Consider the following 22,262-nt stretch of genomic DNA (forward strand, 5'->3'; position numbering starts at 1 on the left):
TGCAGAAAGTTAATATTTAATTCAAATTTCTAACTTTTAAAATCTATATCTGATCAGGATTTACAACAGAGCTTTAATACAGGCCAATAATCTTTTCTGTTATCGGTTTTGTTTCAGATGTAACATCGGTTGGTGTAAACAGCAAGGGTTTCTTACCAGGCTCAGTATATGTACAGATAACATTCATTCAAAGGGAAAAACCAATTGAGCCATTCATAATCTCTTTATAATGTACCCCATTCATTCAAAATAGTTATTAGTAAGAAATTGTTGCAACAAATAGCATAAATTACATGGAATAGCAGTGGTTGCTACCTTATTCGTCATCAGAGGACTCAGGTATTCAGGTTGGCTTAGAAAAACTTTCTGCGTGGCTGGAAACACAGCCAATAGGGATCAGTTGGATCAGGCTGACACGAGTGAGTACGTGGACCTCACATTGCCAACAGACCCGGATCCACAGGACTCTAACCAAAATTAGCTCCGCCAATGTAAAATCTTGGTTACAGTCACGAGTCCTGTGGGTCCATTTATTTAATACCCATATTATCTTTATTTATCCCAACGACATGTGTTTAATAGTGATAGGGATATTGCCTGCACCCTTAATTGTGCTGACTCAAACTTGTGTGACCCAAGAGAAATTTTGAGTTGGGTTTCACCAGAAGGTTCTAGGTGATGCTAACTGAAGTGACGCAGGATTCCTGTCCGTATGCGGAACCAGATTTGCCATGACTAGTTGAAGGAACTATTTGGCCAACTGCTCGTCAGATGGTCAAATAGCTTCAGAAACCCCCTCTCGCCTCATATTGTCTGACATCGAATAATGGGGCTGTGATGTCTCACAATTTGTCATGACAGTCAGCATTTCACTCCACCTTCTTCTAACACTTTTGATTTTCAACATGTTTAAACATTGCAAATGAACTTGCAAATGAACCTTTTTTTTTTAACCGTAAACCAGCCCCATACATACAAGCAAAGAGTCCCTTGTTGTAACATTCCACCTGACGTAGAGTAATGTTAGAATTCGCCTGGAGTCAAAAAGTCCAATATTCACTCTATTTTGGTCTCCACCAACTCCTCAGTAAAATGTCTGGCTTTTTCGCTGGTAGATGCTTCAGAGTGTTCACTGGCTGATCACTAATGTTGTTGGTTTAATGGTTTTTGCTGAAAGAGAGCGGTGAATACGAACCGTGTTGCAGGCAGATGAACCAGAACATCAAGTTGAAAGATGGTCAAAATACTTCTCATCTGAGCCATTGTCAATATAAAATTAATTATTATACTTTAGCAACTTTAAATATTATTTTCCTGATGCTCATAAACCTTTCCTACGTGTACCTATTTTTATCGAATCATCTTATAAAATGAGTTCCAGCACATGTAAGTTTTCAGTTGTGTGATGATCTTCCCCCCAAGTTGTAGAAATGGCCACATTCACAGAAACAAGACAGATGACCTCAGTGGTAGATGTGATCCTACAGGCTATGTAGTAAAGTTTAACTTTATTTAGTGTGCAGTGTTTTGATGGGTTGCAATCCACACGATTGCCATCACAAAAGGTTTCCAGCAGAACATTGCATTGTAAACACATGATTAACGTTATTCACTTCACCTGTCAGTGATGTTAATGTTGTGGCTGATCTTGTATATGCGCTCATCAGCTTTGAAAAAGACACAACAGCTGGTTGAGCGAGGCGTCTATCAGACCTCCACAGCTCTGACTTGTTGTTGACACACTATATTGAATTGTTTTAAAGTTAAGAACAAGACATGACTTGTTTGTTTCAAGAAAATATGGGCTGCACTACCCTTATAAGTCCATGCTTCTTTTCTCAGGGTTGTTGAGAGATATTGTTAGAATCAAACATCTGGTGGCCAGTTCACCACAGATATTCTGTCTGTTTAGCTTTATTACACTGTTATCACTCAAAGAAACAGTGCTCTAATTGTAAAAACAGCTTTATGCACACAATCAGGCCTTGGGAAAGTTGTCAAACAAGAATGTCGACAGCTCCTTTGTAGCATCAGGGAGTTTAGTCTTTCTCCTCTATTCACCTCAGCTAACCTGCTGGAACAGATGTCTCTCCTACACACCATTTGGAGTGGGCCACTTTTTTAAAAAAAAATTCACTTAATTGTTGTTCATTTTGGAAGGGCTTCAGATGTTTGCTCCGCTTCAATTCTCTCCAGCTACCTACACTCCAGTTAAGTCTACTCAACAGTGGTTGACAAAGCCTCTGGATTTTCTGCTGTCTGTAGCAAACTTTACCCTTTGAACTTAGACCTCGTTGTAGTCTCAAAAGGAGGCCATTGTGTGTTCCTTTGGTTAGTGAACTCAGTATAAGCATGTAACAGAACCGCTGGTCAGTGTCATGGATTAGTACATGTTCTCATTCCGTGGTCAAGTCAGAAGTTCTAAATATGCAATGTTCTGTAAGACTTAAAGCTCTGCTTGATCTTATGTACGTGACTGTTATGCTATCATAATGGATTTCCCATGTTTTTAGGGGTTAGTTCATAGTGATATGGGCCAAGAAAAATAGCATATATTTATAAGAGAATGACCCTTGGACCAGTGTAGTTCCCAGATGACCCCTGCTGTGCTGGATCAGTGGTCTGTTATGTGCTTTGGCATGAGGCTGGACTGGATAAGCACACTACTATTTTAAAGCCCCACCTTGGTGTTAATATAGGCTAATTGAGCAACTCTTGGGTCATAGGCCTGACACATTGTGAATCAGGACTGCTAGATATCAGACTGTAGGTCAGGCTAAATAACAGCATCATAGTAAATGGGATGCCATATGCATTTTCTGTATTCATTTAAATAGCCAGGATAATTTACAGTAATTAACGAATGTTTTACATTACTTTGCATTGCAGCAGACTACACACTCACCAACACAACTAGTGATTGAAAGGAGATAAAGAGGGAGAGACAACACTTGGACATGGACTAGAGATGGGACTAGAGATGGGACTCATGACCAGTTCCTCATACTTTATAATGATGTAGTGCAGTGACAATAGACAGCTTTCACAGGAGATATGAATGAAGCCTTAAAGCCAGCTGTTTGTCACTTCAGTCTGCAGTGCAGTGTAGTTCATACACCAGCACACAGAAATGTTATTTTCTAGTTAGTTATGTCGTCTATTCTTTTCAAATTCTCATATTCTCATGCTCTCTCTCTCTCTCTCTCTCTCTCTCTCTCTCTCTCTCTCTCTCTCTCTCTCTCTCTCTCTCTCTCTCTCTCCCCCCCCCTGCATCATACATTTTTTTTAATCAGTTGATTTTTCTTCCTAATGTCTGGTTTCATGGGGTGCTTCAGCCCTTTCAGTATCCAATAGGAATTTAGTCATCTTCTCCCCTGTGCATAGCTGTTGTATATATAGAACATGTGAGAGTGGAAAATAATAGTATTACTGATAGAAGGGCTGAGCATTAAGTAAATACTTTTGTGTGCTGACTTTCAGTGAAATAAGATGACTTTACAAAATTCTGCAAGACATCACACTGAAACACAGTTACTGATGATGTGTAGTTATATTGCACTAAATATATCTGCAATCAGCCTACTATGATATATGTATATATATATAAATATATATAATATGCGTGTGTGTGTGTGTATATATATATATATATATGTATATGTGTATACTTGAGTATTTCCATTATGTGCTATTGTAAATCTACTTTTAGATCTACAATATTGTTCCTTATAGGTTAATGCATAATAACATACAATATAATATTATAATGAGAATACATTAACATATCAAATTTTTATATTGTTTCAGTAAAGGATGTGATTTATACTGAGCATATCTTTTTATGATGCAAATCTTGATTGTTTGAAATTCTTTTTCTTCTCTTATCAAACATCACTGTAGCTGCGGTACATGGTGACATGGTGTCATGTCATCTACTTTGGGTCAGTTATTCAAAAGAATGAAAAAATACACACGCGGTAAAGTGAACCCAAAAATAACACAGATCTGTAAGTGCTTTTAACAGTATTGTAGACCTTAAAGAAACCTAGCCAGCACAACATGTTATGGCTGCGCTACAAAAAGCCTGATTTCTCATCTTCCCTCTAAGAGAGACTGCACTGCTGTGGCAGCAGCAGAGATGAAGGGCCATCAGGGGAATTCATCCCTCCATCCAACGCTACTGGGGGAGGCTGCTTTTACTAACAGCCTCTGAGGCAAGAGCAGGGGCTTCTCATCTAAATATTAATAATGCCTCAGTGGTGCACCCACATATAAAAAGAAAAAAAATCAAGAGGGGACAAGACAGGGTGGAAGGGCAGAATCTAATTAAAAAGCTGGCTAATAACTTCGGCATTCTGTTATCATCTTGATGGCCTTGGCCATGAAGGCTCAGAGCGGGTCCATTAAGGAGGAATAGAAACCCAGGATTGACTGACAGCAATCTTGCATTTCTAAACACTTAGCGTAAGCATAGCATTGTATGAGCAAGCTCTGATTTGTTTGGAAGCAGGTGAAAAAATCATTTTGTCCCTAAAACTAGATAATGGATTTTTCCATTTGTCAGCCACATATTATGCTAATATGATATGCCTGTCATTTACTTGGAGTGTTTGTCTTTGTTCTTGCCAGTCTTTTATGTGTGTGTGTGTGTGTGTCAGGTTTATCAGTGTGTACATGTGTGCACATGCATGTGAGCAGTGTAATGTGTGTGAACGTGTGTTTTTGTGCCATATGTGTCGGTCGCACGCCCAGTTTCAATCTTGTTTTTGGGCCATTGATAATTCCTCCATTTACTAACTGGAAAATAGCTAATTAAATCCCACTTCAGCTAACAGGCTGACTGGGACAACGCTAATGTCACTATGTGCTAATGCCTGCTTGCCATTTCTGCTCCCATACACTATAATCAGTGACTGTTTCCCACCTCACCACATAGCACATACTGATTCAGATGCAGGCAATACTGCACTGTAAGTACATACAGTAATAATGAGTTCAGTGTCACTTTATTCCATCATGCTATTGTCTGCTATTTGTGCCCCTCCTCATCATAATCACTGAGTTACTTTGTCTTTAGATAAGAATTGTGTGTCGCTGCTTGCAGAAGGAATGCATACTGTAGGCACAATGTGACGCTTTTCAGTCTTATTCCTTTTAATGTGTCTCTGCCGTTTAAATGTCACAGTTAAGAGAAATTTGTCAGAAATGGAAGTCAGAAAAGAAATGTGCTGCATTCTTTCAACAAACCAATCATGTTAAGCATTTAACTCCTCACAGGTTGTTAATATACTTAAAACAGTCAGACAGACAAAATGTCACATGTCAAATTGCCTTTTGTGATATGTGAAAACATCATAATTTTACATACAAACTAAATATTTTCTCATGTGATTGGCTATTCATGCATTCAACTGCAATTCATTCCAAATGTGAAATTTACATTTTCACATGTGAATTACATACACTCACATTCAAGGAGCTTTATTGTCATTTCACACATGTAGAAACATAAGGTGAAACGAAATTAGTTTCCCTGGTCCCAGTATAAGCCCAATAACCTACAAAATATGTAAATACTATAAATATAAAACAACACTATGTAAATATAAAAACAACCAGAATATAAAAAATATAAATGTGTGACTGGCTTTAGAGTTTTCCACATGTGGAAAAAAATTTTGAAATCTTTGAAAAAAAATATTCACTTTAGTCACTGTCAATGAGAATAAAGAAGTTATGCCTCAAAATCAGTGACAGACAATTTATCAGAATAAATATTAAAATAAGATAATGATAATGACAGAAAGGGTCCATGTTGCTGTGAATTAAAGATATTAGTCCAAAAAGCAGCTATATTAACTCTATTGCAGTGTAGGATTTGCCAGGATTTTACAAACACAGAGAGCCTTACTGAGGTGATTGCCCACCTCAGTAAGGGGAACCTGAGCTGAATTAAGCTGTGTATTATTTTGTGTATGATTTTAGAAATGTATCTACTCAAGGCTGTAAGCTGCAATTTAATTTTAATGTAATGCAGAAAAAAAAAATCACATATTACTGTGACACAAAATTGTGTTTATTGTTTCTGACAGTGGCGACACGGTGGTGCAGTGGTTAGCACTCTCACCTCACAGCCAGAGGGTTTTGGGTTTGAATCCCAGTCTGGGCCCTTCTGTGCAGAGTTTGCATGTTCTCCCTGTGCCTGTGTGGGTTTTCTCCTGGCACTCCAGCTTCCACAGACAATACCAAAAACATGCACATTAGGTTAATCTGCTACTCTGCATTGCCTGTACGTGAGAGTTTCTGAGCATTCGTGATTATCTGTCTTTGTGTGACAGCCCTGCGATTGACTGGCAACCAGTTCAGGGTGTACCTCACCTGTCACCCATTGTCTGCTGGGATAGGCTCCAGCCCCACATGACCCTGCGACCCTGACAGATAAGGCAGTATAGAAAATGGATGGATGGTTTCTGACAGTGTTCTTGTGAAGTACTGAAAACTCTGACCTTATGTGGGCTCTGTCAATCCTTTAAATGGAACAAAACTACAATTACTTTTTAGCTGAGCTGCTTCTGTACATAGGCCAAAACTTCTAAGTGCTCACACATGGACAGTGCTCCATTTTGTAGGGGTTCTTCAGCAATATAGTTCTACGTTTCCATAAAAGTCAGATGACTCATGAGAGACTGGTTAAAGGATAAATTGTCAAAGCTCCCAAGCTGACTTCATTCCCCAGTTTGGGTTAGGCTGCCTTGACACTGGGTCCTACACACATGTGTGAATGAAGAATTTCATTATCAGTGACTTCACCGTCCTCATTGTGCATATGACAATAAAGGCTTTAATCTATCATTAGAGCTTTCTTTCTTGGTAAATTCTTCTAAAATTGACAGTTTGCATGGCATTGTTTTGAACGTGTACTTTGGTTATCAAACTTTTTCACATCAAAACTAAGAAATCTAAACTAAACTAACAAATTATACAACATACTTGATGAGGTGTTGTCCCAAGACCTCCCATCTGATAAGAACCTTTGTTTAAAATGCAAGTTAACTAACAATACCTTAATAATAATATTGGATTTTTCCTTTTTTTATATAATTATAGAATGTAAGCTATTCTTCAAATTGTTAAAATTCTCTAATTCCCGCAACCCTGAATATAATCCCTTCATATTCACCGTGTCATTACAGATTCTGTAATCACACAACTAGATTGTAAGAAATAAAGGTTTTATTAAGAGCATGCTTGTTTTACTCATACATATCTCAGTTTGAAATCATTCAAATGGAAACACTGAGAATATTATTTATCAACTTGTTGCTATCACATCATATGTGTATTGAGGGTGGAAAGACCCTGTGCAAGCAACAGCTATGAAGCTTGTACTGAGAGAAACATATGGTATCTCACTAATTTCCTTGAGAGAATATTTTATTCTGCATCTCCAAGCAATCAAGCTGGTTTCCAGTTTGATTTAGACAATCCTCATTAAAAAATCCTACATGAACATACATGAAGTCAACCGCTAGGAGAATAGATAATGTTTGAAAAGTCAGGTATTGTTTTCTGGCATTTCCCTGTTATCACGGCTCAGCCTCCAGAGGCTGAAGGAGGAAATGCACAGAACCCGCTCTGCTTTTGTTAATTAAAGCTGTCAATCAGGAATGGGACTGGTTCCTTTTTTCTTTTTCTTTTTTTTTGCTTTGTTTTGTTTTTGTTTGTCTCTCTCTGGATCTGTTTGTGTCACTCTGATCAAAGCCGTGATGAAAAGAGGAGCTCATTTCTTCAAGTACAAAACAGAATTTTTCATGTCTTTTTAATGCAACACTCTTTAATGCAAACTTTTGGTGTGTTCAAAGTTTTTGTTGTTTTTCTTCTGCGTGTTATTGTATCTTCATCTTTTATTCATCTCTTTTCTCTCAGTAGGTTCAGCCACTAGCAAAAACATTTGGGTTCATTACAGAGAACCTGTAGCACAAAAGGATATTGTTTTTCTTTTACTCTGAAAACACTTCAGACAGAGAAAGTTGTCTGTGACTCGTGAGACACTCCCCTTCCATTTAAAATGTACATATAGCCAAATGTGATTTTGAGCAGAACACATGAGATATTGTGAAGAAAAAATTTGAAAATCAGAGCACTGAGCAGGGAGGACCATTATAACCTGATTAAATTGCATCACCCCAAATTCAGTCCCTTTGTGTATGAATATAACTCTAATCTCCTCTCTATTGTTCAGTAGATTCTCTTTCAGTGTGCACTTCAGCAAAATGTGGAGGGGTAAAGCTGAATGCAGACCAAAACAGTCAGCTGTAAATATATTGTCATATATTAATGCAATTTGCTAACAGAGAGCAGGTTTGAGCTGAGTTGAGAGTTTGTTGAAGAAGCAAGAAAAAAGAAACAGAGAGAACTGATGAACTGTTAAAGCAGACCAAGAACTTAAGAGAGGTGTGCAAATACTGGAGTAGAAAAGTACACCACATGTACATACGTTTTCATGGCTCGAAATATGTGCAGATACTGTGGATTTAGTTGCAAAGGCTAATTTTTTGTATTTGTATGGATGTGCACGCGGCAAAAAAAAAAAAAAACATATTCTGAGAGTATTTCTGCCCACACTGTACATTTATAAATGCAATAAATGCATGTGCTCATATATGTAGATTTTTGTGGGTGTATTTGTGTAAACTGTATTTACCGTCACAGGCTTGTGTACATGCTGGTCAGATACACATGTAGGCATATTATGTGCAGTGGTGGAAAGTAACGAAGTACATTTACTATTGTGCTGTACTTAAGTGTGATTTTAAGGTGCTCTTATGTAACTTTATACTTCTACTACACTACAATTCAGAAGAATATTATACTTTCTAATCCACTACATTTACTTTAGTTAATAGCCAATTTAAAGTAATACTTCAATAATAAAAAATATAACCGGTGGTCAGTGGTTTGATCCCTGGCTGCTGACGCATGAGTGTATGAATGAGTGTGTGAGTGATGGCTTGTGTTGAAAAATGCTTTGGATGGTCTGTAGAATAGAAAAGTGCTATATAAATAAAGACCCTTTACCATCCAACAAATAAATTATAAATTAATCTAAAACTTAAGGGGAAATTCACAAGCTATGAGCAAATAAACGACACTGTTAGTTCAGTATAAAAGTGAACATGTTAATATGTTAGTAATTCATTGATATACAGTGTACAGCGTGTATTTAAGTACAATATCTGAGTAGTTCTTCTGCCCCAGATGAGCTAATATCATTTGTTCTTTTGAGTGGGAGTGTAGTGGGTCAGTAGCTATGGAGATGAGAAAGGTAAATGTGTATCCACTGTATGATGAATTCAGTTTGTTTGAAGTGATCTGTTGGGCATTTACATTTGAGAAGAATTAAGAGGAAAAATGGGACAAAGGGTCATTGTGAGCTCAATAGAGTCTGACCACAAGAATTTTCATATCTGAGGACAGCCATAGGATCGATGTCAGTTATTCAAAGTGCGGTCCCCATTCAGAGGTCAGGATTGATTGAAAGAATGTGAAGAATAAAAAAGAGTAGATGGGAGAAAAAATGGCTTTTCATGTCTGTGGAACTGATGTGTGTCTCTTAGTTCCCAGGAGGCTGTCTGTCTGTCTGTCTGTGTGTGTGTGTCTGTCTCATGTTCAATACAGAGAGTCCAGGTCTCAGAACACTCTAGAGAGCAGCTGAACACGGCAGTTCGATTAGAGAAGGAGAGGAGCCCAGCAGGTGTGAGTCTGTGTCTGTGAGTGGAGGTGTAAGGGCTAATGTTCATCCATCCAATCAGCTTCAGGTCGATGAAGCAGCTTTTAGTGATTATCTACTCACCTCAGTGAATAGTGTTTGTCCTCATGGTTGCCTCAGTGTGCAACTTAGAGTAAATTATAGAAGAGGTAATGTTAAACTTTTGTACTAATTGTTTGATTAAACAGTGCTCATACACAGTCCTACCTGCCAGTCTTTACATATCCTCCAAAAAGTTGTATGTTCTTTTCTGTGATGTGATCTCATTACAATAGTAAGAGGTAAATACATAATGACAGGCTAAATCTCACCTCTGTCATCTATCAATGTCAGGGTGCCAATGAGCAACGTGTAACACCAAAGCTGTTCTAACATATGACTCAAATAAAACTGGGGAAATGAAAGCTAAAGACACTGCAGTGCAACAGTCGTGCCAAGAGCTTTATGTAACTTAGAATAATAAAAGAATAATAGAAAACAGGCAGTCAGGTTACTGGTAATATCAGACAAGACAATCATCCTCATTGAATGAAGCACCTTCAGACCTTTCCCTTAGGAAAGGCTCCAATTGTTCTGACTTCACGACCCTTGCTGTCTTGCAGACTTTGTGGGTGCTTATGTGGGAAGTCTGTGAGTGCCCAAACCTACATTTCATCCAGACCACAATGACTTTCTGCAGACTTGTGTCTGTAATTATCCACAATGCACTGCAAATAACATAGATTTTCCAATCTTTGACTAACAAAACAAAACAAAAACAATCAGCATTTTAAACATTAGAAATAACATTCAACCCCATAATGAAACAGGAATATGTAGAAGGGTAGACTAATTCATTAGTGTTAGTAGTCAGCAGCTTAGAGTCTTAGAGATTTGATGTAATAACAATGAACAACAGTACATGTATGTCACATGACATACATATCACAGTACATACGACTGAAGTCATTAAGTGAGGGGGGGGACATTTGGATGTTGTGTGAAAAGAGTTCATCAGTTCATATCAGAGATCTTTCACTGATAAATAATCAAGCATGTGAACATTAGGACACTAGTCATCTTATTCCTATATAGTCCTGAATGCTTTTCCCTCACTTACTGTTGATTATGCACTAGCTAGCTGTTATACTGCGGCATTATTTAACTGTAGATGTGTGCTGCGTTTACCATTTGTGGTCTTTTTATTATGATATGCAAGTCTAAGATCTGTTGTTTTCCTTTTCATGTCTGCCCAGGCCAACTAATGACACTAACTGTCCCTGCCAAATAATCTGATAAAATAAATATTTTTTTTTCCATCAACATGACATTATTTACAAAGCACAAGAACATATTCATATTTGTTTCATGACTGACCAAACTTTGCTGACTGTGCTTACATTTTCAGTTCAAAAAAATCTGATTAGTAATGTTTTAAAATAAACTGTCTTTCAGTTCTGCTGACCTTTCAGGACAGTAGATTATATCAAGATCTTTTTGTCCATAGAAAAGGATGCTGACATTTGCAGTATTCTTGTTGGATACTGAGATTACTTCCACAACTTGTAAAGAAATGTAAGAAACAGCAGGCTGATTCAAATTGCTCTTTTTTTAACTTCAACTTCAAGAAGGAAGGGACAATGCATGCACCTAATGTCCCTTTGCACTGTGTGTCAAAAGACGACATTCAAAGTATTCTGTCTGTTTCCTGTTAAATGCGAGAGTTGTGCGACGGGAGCAAAGATAAGAATTGAGAAATGGCTGTGAGGGAGAATCTGCGATGAGGGGAAAAGGCCAGAGAAATGCCAACTCAGGCTTCTGTCTCTGTGCGTCTGATTGTTCGACGAGACCCTTTCTTAGAGTCTGCCAAGGCTGCTCTGAATGGATGCCAATTATCCCGCCCAACAATGTTTCTCAACAATACTTTAACGATGTGCCGTTTGTTGAAAAGCCACTAAGCTCTCAGGAGTTAATTGGTTTTTAAAAAGCAATATAAAATCCCATCGCAATAATCAGTTCTCATAGACTCTTTTCTCTCTCCCATCAAACAAAGCCGTTAATTGTTTTAAGACCGACTGTGAGCATTTCATGTGAAATTACCGAGAGTCTGTGTCATAATATGCACAGCTTGGGTGTTTGGCAGGAGAGAATCGAGACGGATTTCAGTGTTTCTCTTCTTTCTTTTTTCCATTTGGTTTCATTGTTTACACAGAGAAAGTTTGAGGTTGGAAAAATTGAGGATATTGACCATAGCCATGTTTCTGGGAAAAAGTTAGCTCATAATTAGGGACTGTATGAAAATGATTTGGGTGGGGGGAGCAGTGGAACTTTTTAAATATACAAGGCCATCTCAAAAGACAATAAATAATATACAATAACTTAACGACGATGAATTGATGCAGTTTGCTTAAAAGTTGAAATACTGTGTTTTGAAGTAAATATGTATGCATCAATATTACAAATCATAACTGATAATGTGGAATCATGAACATATTTTTGAACCCAGAACTACCAACTGGAAAATTGTTAGAACTGCCCACAGATCTCTGAAGCTCAAGGGAAGGCTGAAATATAACCTGCGATGAGAACAATGTTGTTAAAGCTAAGATGCTATTGCTAGTAACCCCGACTGTGAACATACCAGCACAGACGTGAAGAGATAGTTTAGAGACAGGAAGCTCGCTAGAATTACAAAATTAATTACAAAACATGATCATGGTAGATCTGAGTGATACATTTAAATCTTTTCAGCAACGAGTTTCATATTTCTTGAATACAGTTTTATTGTCATCAAATCAGGTGTTATTTGAACTCAGTTCCATAAGTGGCACAAAGTTAAATAATCTAAAAAATCTTATCAAGCATCAACACTTAAAAAGAACGTGATGACTACATTTAATATTAAACATGTCTTTGAACAGGATTTTGGTATTCATCTAGATGACCAGACAAAATTTTCTGCAAAAAAAAAAGGAATACAACACTTGAGATACAATATAAAATAATTAAAGAACTGCATGTGACTTGTTTGTTGATTTATGTTCAAAGCCCAAAACAACTCAGCACTTACAGCTGTACTTTCATTTCATACAGTCCATTTATGGCAATGAAATTGTGGTCTCCTGTTTAAATAGACACTGAGAAATTTCATCAAAATAGTAATGGATCCCAAACTACATGTTAACCCCTTTTCTGGTTTCAAAACATGTCTGCCTAGCACCACGTTGTATGCTGCACATCTCACTACACAGAGCTTTAGATGAGTTTGTGGAAGTATTTTGCTCACCAAGCATTCTCTGTTATTGTTCATCTGAAATAAAACCCTGTCCCGCTCTTCATTCAAACTCTTCATTTTTTCAGCAACAATAAAAAAATAAAAAACCCACCCTCTTTTGACCCCCCTCTCCATCCTTAATACTTTTTATATAGCCCCTTTCTGCAATAGAAAAATAGAAATGGATTACTTTTTCCCATTATTATTTTATGTTTTATATTTATCATATTATTATAATACAATATATTATTATATATTCTGCTTTAACTCTTAATTTAAAATTAATATTAACGTGGATTTTAAAACAAAAGCGGACTCTGTCCTACAACCCATTCCAGAGAATTCACATTGAAACAGTGTTATCCTGAGCCATTGACCTCCGTAATAAGCCTTGTTCTGCTATACAGTCCCAGTCTGGTGTTAATGCTCATTTCCACTTTAGGGTGAAGGAGGCTGCCGCTGTGATTGTGTTTCCTGACATGTGACATACAGTGGGTTAAGGGGATACAATAGCTCCATCATGTAAGGAAGTCACAGAGCCTGGTGGGGAAATATAAAGGAGAGAAGTGTGCCAGGCATTAATGCTCAGCACGTACTTTATATCTCTGAACGTGATCCCTTTTCCCCTGTCCTCTGTCCTTCAACAACAACAGTGCAATTACATTTCGGATGATAATAAAAGCCTTTGCACAAAGCCGAATGCTTTGGCTTTGCTTTTGTGATGTGACATCTTTCAGTCAGCCATCAATGTCATTCATAAGGTGATATATTGAATTATTATTTTCTGCCATAAATGTTTTAATAAAAATTCTACAGTAAAACATAACAATAAGATTTGCATTAATTATTTCTGTTTCTAAACTTTCTAAACATTTTTCCTATAATTGCATATGACCTTGAACACAGCAATCACAACTACATCTACGGTGTTTTTAAAACAAAATAATCAAATTTCTTATTGAAATCCGAAGACCATCATGTTTTTTCGTCTTTGAAAACACAGCGAGATATATCTTTCCCAGCCTGTGGTCCTCCAAATCAATTCCACAGATATGAGCAGAATTAGCGCTGGATCAGACCGAATTTAGCCTGATGAAAAGGCGTCTTGTGCCGTCGCCGCAGGAGTGCTGATGTGTACAGGAGGAGGGGGAAAGAAACAATGGAAAATGCATAATGCTCAGAACAGTGGGATCCCTGCTCCCTCTCCACCTGGGACTCAGTGTGGAGGATCCCCTCTGACCACAGCCCAATTAAATCCTGCATGCACACACACCTACACACACAGACACGCACATACACATCTCCACGTGGAGTGACCCGCTTCCATCATGAATATGGATGCTTTGGAAGAATGCAAATAAAGCCTGGTCGGCTAGAGAGACAGACAGACGAGCAGACAGACAGTCAGCAGCACAACAAAGAGGTGGTAGGAAATGAGAACAAAGGACTGGTCTGGGTTGAAGCAGCACAGATGCCTTCACTTCCAGCTTTGTCACAGCCAGAACCGTGGAGCACATGTCTAAATATCTGCCACAGTAAATGACTTAATAAAATATCTTACATTACTAGTACTTTGATGCAGTATATGTGTTTTAGTGTGCATGTGTTCATCTGCTTCATCCACAACAATAAAAAACCATCAGAGCGATAAACTCACAATTCACTCAATCACACATCCCCCCACTCCCCCTTCCTGTGCCTCTGGTTTTCCTGTCATTTAGCGAGACAATGCTGAAGATGAATGTGAGGGTAAATGAATCATTCTAATATGTTTTGTAAATATCTGCGCTCAGAAAGTGACTGTGCTAGTCACTCAGCAGCATATAGACCCCATAAATATTAGATGAAACTGGGGAGAAGGCTGCCCAGAGGACACTGGAGATCCCAGCTTACAAACACGCTGAATTTAGCTGTGAGAGTGCAGGGACCATTTGGGAGCATTCTGGCCGGTTTAACTACTATTTTTTAAAATGGGCTTTTGTAACAGTGACGTCTTAAAAATGCACTGTCGTAGCTGGTTATTCACATACAAAACGGCCATGTTAAAAAGGAAAAATTGCCTTTGATTTAAGAATTCCAAGTGAGAAAATGCGCAGGGCGATGCAACAGATTTTCCACAGTGCGTAAATAGAATAAGCAATAAAACGGATGGCTTCATAGATAGTGACATTTAATGCAGGAGAAGTGCCAAGCCAGACGTGGTGTACAGGGGTCTGCTTGTAAATAATTAATCTTTGCTCTTCATGTCTTCTTGTCAGTACAGACGAGGGGCTTGTATCCTGGCAACGCGCCATGGTTCCCACATGCTGCAGGGAGAGAGAGGGCCCTCAGGGGGGAGACAATCTTCAACCTGCCTGCAGCAACCACACATAAACAAACACACAGCCATGCAGCAGCCTGCTACACATGCATGTGTATAGTAGAAATGATACTGACTAGATGTTTGTACATGTACATACTAAATACACGCACATGCATGCAAACGTTGCTGCACATATTTCCACACACACACACACAAATTATTCAGAACTGTATGCGTGCACACACGTACACATACACACACACACATCAGACAGCCCCGGCATGCCTGTACACATAAAAACATATGCAAGGATTCATGCATGCATACTGTATACACTATAGTGACTGAGTAGACAGACGGAGGCTCATGATGCACACACACACATATTCATGCACATTCCTCTTGAGGAGACCTATTATGGATGCTCTGATTGGCACCTCCAACACCAGACAGTTTCACTGGACGTCCTTGTTTGCAATCTTTATCTGAGGATGCCGTGAAGGTCACGACGTGTGTGTGTGTGTGTGTGTGTGGGGGGGGGGTTATTTAACTACAGTGTAATGGGATGATATGACACAAATGTCAGCAAACCCGGGCATCATTCAGTGATTTCTATTGAAAAAATTAAAAAAGACTACTGTCTATTGTCTTGCTGGCCAACATCAGGAATGGGTACAATTCAGATTTAATTGGGTTTCTCCCAGAAACTCAGAATGACCTTGTTTAAGTATACTTAAAATGTTTGTAATAATGATTTCATATGAAAAGATTCATAGAATCTAGTCCACAGAATAGTCTCACAATACTGGAACTATGTGGGGGATAATAAATAAAGTTAATAATTTATGGGCATTCAATCATTAGCCTAACTCTGGCATTGGTGTAATCTAGTTGCTTGAAAGAAAAAAAATTCTCCACTTTTACACTTAACACTGTATTTATATCATACAAATGGTTGGCCTGCTGAAATTTTCAGACAAAGACTCCCACATATATGGTAGCTAAATGGATTATCCTAACTTATTCTATCTGCAGCTTGGTTCTCTACAATACAAAAACGTTGGTACAAAGCAGGAATCTGAATCATCTCGTGGAAAAATCTGAAAAATTTTTCCACGATGTTCACCAGCTAGTTGCTAATTTTGTCTGTCTGCTGTTTGATAGCAGACAAGTAGCATAAAGCTGGTTTACCAGAGCTTTTTCATGGAATGCCAGGGCGCTTGTTAGCTGTAAAACCAAAATAATAAGTGTCAGGTGGCTAAAAAATTGGTTTGGTAATAATTCTCTGGAGGTTTATCACATGGATCCTTTAAGTGTTAATTTATGGTCCCAAAGATCTTTTGAGCACAAAGACCGGTCTGTCTGGACTGTCCATTTCCTATTCTATAGGCAAACACTCCGACCTAAGAAAAAAATTGGTTTGCAGCATACATAGACAGCATAAATAAGTAGGTTTATGACCCTTTGACTTATACCCGTGTATAACCTGCACTACATCGCTGCACCCAACTCATTCATCTCGTTCATGAGCAGGGCCCAGCTGTCATCCTGCTAATAGGGACATTAGATCAAAAAAGAATACAGGCATGAACGAATCATGTATTTTCTTATTTAATAAGGAAAACTTGTTTTGTCATGAAAGACCACGTTACAGACCTGATCACGATACACAGAGTTATTTCAGATGATCCACTGTTGTTATAAATGATACTGATTAATGCAGGTTTAAGATTTTTCCAATTCAAAATCTGTTCTAACCAACACCACAGAAATAGTGGATAGATAGCTTAAAATGCATACAGTGGCGCTGGTGCTGAAGGGAAGGTCTTCTTCTACACCTACCTCTGCATCAAATGTAGTCACCCAACCTCAGGACCTTAGAAGTCACATGATGACATTCACCTCATCATGGCAGCTGCTGGAGGATATCCTCTTAACTTGAACAATGAAACATGGTGCCATTTGCTTAACCTTGAGCAGTATACACAGGTGCCTTGAATACACAACATCACCAAGAGTATATGTTGTAACTGGGCATGCTTTTTGAATTTGTGGGAAAGATTCACTAATTCACTGTGATGAAGGTGTACTTTGTGCTTTATAAAGTACAAACACAGTTCTGGTCTCTGTGATACTCAAACACAACTAATTACTGGTGATTGTTTTTGCCTTCAATGTGAATAATCACCACCCAGGCCAGAGATTTGTACATTAATGCCATAATGAGCCTGGAAATTGGGCACATTAGCACATATCTGCTGAAAGCATGTGACACCCATTTTTCATCCCATTTGCCAGAAGTACATTCTGCCAGTATGGAGTACTATTAGTTCAGCAATTTCATGAAAAAAAAAAAAATCATGTGTGGCAATTTCAGAGTAATTTCAGGGAGATTTTCTGACAAGTCATGCTACATTTTGTTACATTCTCCTCAGTCCCCTCCTAAACTGCAGCACTGCCAAAAGGTTTCACGCTTGGTGCTTTTTCTTGCAACACACACAGACACAAATGCAAAAAAAAGAAGAAACTTTCAAGCCCACCTGGGCAAAAATGAAAACCCAGAAACCTTGTTTGTGCAGATTGATAGTGGAGCTGTATTTGGCTAATGGAATTACATTTACGTGTTGGCCTCAGTGTGTGTGTGTGTGCCTTCAGGCTGGTGTAGAGCTGACGAAGGCCTTCCCTCTCTGGTGGGTCAGGCTAATTATTATTCTAATGGCCTCTCAGTCAGATGCAAATAACTCTAATGGCAAAGCTAGAGGTGGGGGGGTGGAGTGGACGGGGGTGGGAGTTAAAGGGGGAAAGAGGAGAGATGGAAGTGCACAAAATTAGATTTGCATTTTTGTTAGAGAAATATGGAAGTGTTTCCATGAGGAGGGGGGATGTTTTATCCTGTGTGTGTGTGTGTGTCTTTGTTAGTGCTTTATATTTCCCTTCAGTCTAAACTCTTCATTTCAGTATAAGAACAGCTTAAATGAACTGAAAAACATATGGTAATAAAATCAACTTGAGGATTAGTTGTTGAGAATACTGAATACTAATCCTTAACCCATTTCTGGAAGCAACTGCTAAAATTGATCAGCATTTTGAAAATAAATAATATAATCCGAATATAGTTTAATGTACCATCATAGTATTCTATCACTAGTGTAATGGAGTACTTTTACTAATTACTGTTTGTATGATTCTTCTTTGTCCTCCTTCTTCTTCTTGTCCTTGTTTCTTGTTCTTGTTCTTCTTATCTTATTATTATCATCATTTTCTGCTACTTTATACTTTTACGACATTACTCTTCACAGGGAAATATTGTGCTTTTTACTGCAACATTTGGCAGCTGTGGTTACTACTTACTTTTCACATTATGGCTTTATGAAAAAAATTAATTAATTCCTTAATTAATTAATAACTCTAATAAGCTTAGAATGTATCATTGCAGGCTGACTGTTTTCCATCTATTCTGGCTTGTGACCTCTCCTGTGACCTCTTGTAAAAATGCAGTGTTTAGTTGGGACTTTCTGACAAGTTAGTTCCACCGAAGTGACATTTTGAGGCCCAACAAGCTGAAATTATCCCAAATGCACAAAATTCAAATTGGAAAAAAACTAAAAAAGAAAACTAAAAAAGGGAAGCAAACATAAAAGAAAAAGAAGAACATTGTTTTTTCTTCTTTCTTCTCTCAACCCCACAGACCCCCCAGAGGGTCCTGACCGTGTGTCACTGAACTGCTGCTGAACATAACTGTAGATAAAGCAGTTGAAATTCTGAGCAGCTACAGCGGTAAAATGCTGCTAACATATTGGTTCATCAGCATTAACAATCTAATACCTTTTTTTTTTTTTTATAATAACACATCAGCCACGGGAGACCTTTTACTGTAAAACTAGTTAATTTACTTTACTTTGATTTTACTTGTATATTAAGGTTTTGCAACATTAACTTAAGAACCTGAATACTCCTCCACTCACATTTAAAATTTATTATTTTGCATTCCTCACAGCTGTTGTTTAGAAAAACATCCATCAACACAATTTTTTGAAAAGATCATGCTTCTTTCCTCTTACTGCAGTGGCATAAATACACACTTGTGGAGCTCCTGTCTAATTATTAATTCTCTCACTACCACATTTTGGTACAATGCCTGACATCCCACAGCAGTGCTGTAATTGTTGGTAGGTGAAGGGACACAACCTTGCCGGGCAAATGAAGCAGAGAAAGACGACGTCACTTTGGCACAGCAGACAAGTAGATGGAGGTTGCACTGGTACATTGTTTCCATGCCCTCTGATTCCCTCAGCATCCCTGAGGTTTGAGAACCTCAGAGCCGGTGAGACATTGTAGCTCTCCAAGGCCTTGTGGGTGCCAGTACTTTGTCTCTCCCTCACACACAGTATTGTGCTATAAAATGAGATCACTGCTGAGGAATGTGAGGGATTGGACATTATCATAATAAGAAGACAGAGAGGGAAGCAGCTCTGCAAGCCAAACTACAACCAAAACACATGTGGTTTAGTTGTGGAAGTGTTTCAACACAATAACTGAGTCAACGGTTGTAAATGATTTGATTTCAAGGCTGTTGGAAAAAAGGCACTATTTAAAGTGGCAACACAGGAGGCTGAATTCCTGTAGTGATTGTGGCATTGGCCATTCTTTGGACCAAAACAGGCCCTTGAGTAATTGTGTGAAATAATAAGATCTGAGGTGCTCCATGACTCGTAAAAAAGCCTTTCTTTATTTTTAGGGAGTTTTGAGGGGGTGCAGATTGAAAGCCTACACCAGCACGGAATGAATGCCTATTTAAGTGACCTCGAGAGTGTATTTTATCCAGAAATACTATTTTTTTCTTTAAAATAAACACTCAGAGCTGAATACATATTGATCAAGTTTCTTTCAACAGATTTTTGCATTTCATAATGGAAGCCAATGTTTATAAAAGCTCATTAATGTGTCACAAAAGTTATTTCATTTAATTCATTTGTCTTGGCAAATATGTCAGTGAATTGATGGTGAATCAAATCTGCACCTGCATTTTGTCCTTGCATAATTTTGCCAGCCTTGAAAAACATTATTTTTGTAATTTAATCAAAGAATGAATTTAAATGGGTGAATGTGGGATTAAACAATTTAAACTGATCAGTCTATGGAGCTCCTCTGAGGTCAGTGCCCATATTCAACCCTGAGTAAAATATGATTCCCAGCAGATTCCCAGTAACCATGGTGAGACGGAGGATGGGAAGCAGCATTCCTTTAGGAAGCAGGATGGGAAGCTCTCACCACAGAGGGACGATTGTTTATTCAAGTTTAGACCCAATACAGAAAGAGACAGAGCTTTTGAAAAGAGGAGAGCAGAGGGTGGAGAAAATGAAGAAAAGTTTTAAGAGTTTGTGAGTGAGAGTGGTGGGGAAGAATGATAGTGATGAGATAGCTAAGAGAGTGTGTGAGTAACTGAATATCAGAGCAGCCAGTTTTGGTTTCACATCAAGTCCTCTCACAGCTTGCCATCCTTAAATAAAAAGCATATCTCCCTCTGCCAGCTCTTCACCATTGAACTCTCTGTGGCAGAATTCAAGTCCCCAGGCTGTGACAGCTGTGGGCCCTGAAGTGGCGTTTCCCAGAGAGCTGGCCAAACATTCCTCCCTGCTTTGTGACTTACAATGGGCACAATACCTTCAGCAACAGCACGGCACTCAGCCGACGAGAGGAAGAGGAGAAGTGATGGCTTGTTTTCTGAGAGTGTCAATTATCTGGCCGGCTATATAGCTTAGCTCTGCTTTTCCTTTCTTTCTCCGCTTTCCCTTTTTGCTTTGACTGCATTGCCTCACATTTGCGAAACATTATATGGTTTGAAATACAACACTTTCCACTTTGTCATGTGCTTGGCAGCGCTGCCCACGCTTTGTGTTGGAGCTTAATTTCCATCCACTCTCTTCTTAAGTGCAGCTCAATTCATCTGGAGAGGATGTTAAGGCTTGCTCTGAGAGTTAAAAGAATACTGCTAAATGAGCGCTGACAAAGACCGCTGCCGCAACAACAGAACCTGCTCTATAGAAAGAGACTTCAGACTGTTTCTCACTGTTTTACTGCTTTGACGGGCTGTTAGCCAGCTCACTCACACATATCCTGTTCTCCTACTTCAGATCACATATCAAGCCAAAACACATCTTATCCTATTCTCACTGGCTTTGAAATGTCACATCCACCGTATCGGCACATTGTGTGTTATACTGACACACACACCTCACTACAGACAGGAACCTCATTAATGCATAAAAGCGTGTTTTCTTGTTTCTCATCGACGCTGCTCTCTGTTTGTTTGACCTGCTCAGGTGACCCTCACATCTGCATTCGCATGTTTAGGCTTTGCCTTATAAAAACAACATGGCCTTTTGTGCAGAATCTCGTCTTTATACCTGCAGCGTGCTAATTTGTCTCTGGGTAACAGGGCTTTTAGAAAGCACAAGGAAGAGCGCTAGGCAATTTATTAGTCTAATTTAAAATGTCTGTCAGCAAAACGCTATGGGAGGCGGTAACTGGCTCCATGATGACAGCGCTGTGAATGGAGAATGTCATGTTATAAAGTGGAGACATACAGCCTGTTTATTATGTTTAAGACACTGACCTGTGGGGGGGTTGCACCACACACACACAAACACAATCTGAATGGATTGATCACTACAAACTCATTTATTATGCTGTGTACCCTGACCTGAACCACATCTGGCCTCATGCACATTTTGTGTGTATGTGTGTAACACCACCAGTGTCCTTGTGTGATGACTCAGTTCTTGGCAGGGATCTGCACTGTCAAAATGTGACTCCACAATACTCCTGGTATCACCTTTCCAACATTCACCTCTCGTTTCCGGATACATTTTTATTTCTTTCTGTCTATGGCAGGCCTGCCTTTGACGAGAATGCGGTTGAAATGGCTGTGTGAGGAG

The 22,262-nt window shown here is 38.6% G+C and overlaps 1 protein-coding gene across 1 annotated transcript in view; it reads left to right on the plus strand.

Annotated features, from left to right (window-relative positions):
• cep76 (centrosomal protein 76) overlaps positions 1–15,457 on the plus strand; it is a 44,478-nt gene extending 29,021 nt beyond the window's left edge. The window contains exon 13 of the mRNA XM_046398979.1: positions 15,286–15,457. Coding sequence (XP_046254935.1) covers positions 15,286–15,442 — 157 coding nt within the window. The 3' untranslated portion in view covers positions 15,443–15,457. The remainder of the gene's footprint in view (positions 1–15,285) is intronic.
• The last annotated feature ends 6,805 nt before the right edge of the window (positions 15,458–22,262 follow it).

The sequence above is a fragment of the Scatophagus argus genome, chromosome 9 (genome assembly GCF_020382885.2).
Source record: "Scatophagus argus isolate fScaArg1 chromosome 9, fScaArg1.pri, whole genome shotgun sequence".
NCBI lineage: Eukaryota > Metazoa > Chordata > Actinopteri > Scatophagidae > Scatophagus > Scatophagus argus.